Genomic DNA, 2,130 nt, shown 5'->3' with positions numbered 1-2,130 from the left:
GGCGAGCGCCCCTACCCCTGCCCCCAGTGCGGCAAGAGCTTCGGCCAGAGCTCGGACCTGCTGCAGCACCAGCGCACCCACACCGGCGAGCGCCCCTTCGCCTGCGCCCAGTGCGGCAAGGCCTTCAGCAAGGGCTCGACCCTCACCGGGCACCAGCGCATCCACACGGGCGAGCGGCCCTTCGCCTGCCCCGCCTGCTGCAAGCGCTTCCGCCACAGCTCCCACCTCACCGCCCACCTGCGGGTGCACGCCCGGGAGCGGCCGCTGTAAGCCAGAGAGATCCCTGGCCCTGCTCCCCGTCCCTGCCCCACGGGTCCCACCGCACCGCCCACCTCTGTGCACGCCCGGGAGTGGCCACTGTGAGCTGGAGACCCCCGGCCCTGCCCCCCTGGTCCTACCTGACCTCCCACCTCTGTGCACGCCCAGGAGCGGCCGCTGTGAGCCGGAGAGATCCCCGGCCCGGCTCCCACCACACTACCCACCTCTGTGCACGTCTGGGAGTGGCTGCTGTGAGCTGGGGGAGCCCTGGGAGGTGCCATGTACTGCCCCACAGCCACATTAGAGGGCGCATGCCCAGGAGAGGTAGCCCTGAGACATGGCTCCCCCCAGCTCTGTGAGGGGAGTGGGGGCTGGTGGGTTAGAGCCAGGGGCGGGGAGCCAGGACTCCTGGGTTCTCTCCCTGGCTCTGTTTTACATTCTCCGATCCTGACTCTTAGCACTGATTTCCCTCTGTCCCTGAGGACCTGACCCTGGGGTTTGTCCCTGCGGGGGCTGCCCCCCAGTTTTGCCTGGGCTCCCTAGGGCTGCTTTTAGAGGTCATAGGCTGGAGGCGGACGCGGGCACTACAGGCCCAGGGCAGGGCCCTGCTCCCGGAGTCAGGTTATTACGGCAGAGTCTCAGCTTGCATTTAACAAATGCTGTCAGCTCTCTTGGATGTGGAGAAATGCACCAAAACGTGACCCTGCCGCCTGCCTGAGTGTGCCGAGAGCCTGAACCCGGTGCTGCGAGGGGGCAGCTGTCCTGAGTGTGCCGGACGCAGTGACACTGCTTGAGTCTGCACAGAGCCTGCGCCTGTCCCTGCGAGGGGGGGATCTCCTCCTGCCCCACTGCTTGGGGCACCCAGCAGACGGGGAAGTGGCAGGAACACGTGGCTTTCCCTGTTCCCCTGGGGTGACGCGGGGGAGGTCCCGGGGTGTGGGGCGGGGGCCAGTCAGCGCTCGGCTGTGCCCAATGGTTCGCAGAGAGTGGCTGAGTGCGCGCAGGCCCCTGCGTGGCCATTCGTGCCCAGCCCCACGGCGGCTCATTCCCCACCGGGGAGTCCGCGCAAAGGGGGGTTTCTGTTGATTTCCCCCCTTGTGTAAATAAATGTGATGTGCAGAATTCAGCTCCGGAGTCCGGACTCCTGACGTGAACATGGAGCCTGCCTGGGGCAGGGGCCTGTCCCCTCTAGGGGGCGCCGGCTCCCTTCCAGCCCCATGGCGGGGACTGGCTGGCTCAGGGGGGCAGGGAATGGGGCAGGGGCCTGTCCCCTCTAGGGGGCGCCAGCTCCCTTCCAGCCCCAGGGCAGGGACGGGCTGGCTCAGGGGGGCAGGGAAAGGGGCTGGGGGCCTGTCCCCTGTGGGGTGCTGGTTCTGTGAATCTGCCAGCCCCTTGGGTTTTGCTGCTGGGACGTGTTTCGTCGCCGAGCCCTGGCGCTGGGGTGAGGCACCGACGCGGGTGATGATTACAAACAGTTCTTTATGATCCATATTGCAGCAATGCCCCGGCCTCGGGTGCTCGGAGCTGTACGGCCAGCAAAGGAAAGGGGCGATTTCCCACAGCCCTTAGCTCCCTGACTTGACTTGCGGCCCTGGGCGGGACAGCACGGGGAGCGCGGAGGTGAGCCAGCGAACCCGGGGGCAGCGGAGTTGGGGGGCAGAAATCAATTGGCAATCAGTGGGGCCCCCAGGTTCTCAAGGGCCAGACGACGTTTCCGAATCAAGTCACGTGTCCAGCCATGGGACGCGATCTGCAAGGAACCCAGGCGTCCGGGTGGAAAATCTGGCCTGGGGGAAAAACAAGGGAATGAGCGAAAACGGACCGGGGGGTGGAGGGAAAACCTGCTCATGTCGGTAAAGGCATTAGCTAGGG

The 2,130-nt window shown here is 66.2% G+C and overlaps 1 protein-coding gene across 1 annotated transcript; it reads left to right on the top strand.

The window, feature by feature from the left end:
* Positions 1-9: 9 nt before the first annotated feature.
* LOC113408778 (zinc finger protein 358-like) lies at positions 10-1,332 on the top strand (the record flags this gene model as incomplete). Its single annotated transcript, XM_026662180.2, has 1 exon — positions 10-1,332. A coding segment is annotated over one exon (261 nt), but the record flags the coding sequence as incomplete, so codon positions are not given.
* Between the last annotated feature and the right edge of the window lie 798 nt (positions 1,333-2,130).

The sequence above is a fragment of the Terrapene carolina genome, unplaced genomic scaffold (assembly GCF_002925995.2).
Source record: "Terrapene carolina triunguis isolate 2854851 unplaced genomic scaffold, T_m_triunguis-2.0 Scaffold23947, whole genome shotgun sequence".
Classification (NCBI taxonomy): domain Eukaryota; kingdom Metazoa; phylum Chordata; order Testudines; family Emydidae; genus Terrapene; species Terrapene triunguis.
This window is presented reverse-complemented; position numbering and strand designations above follow the sequence as displayed.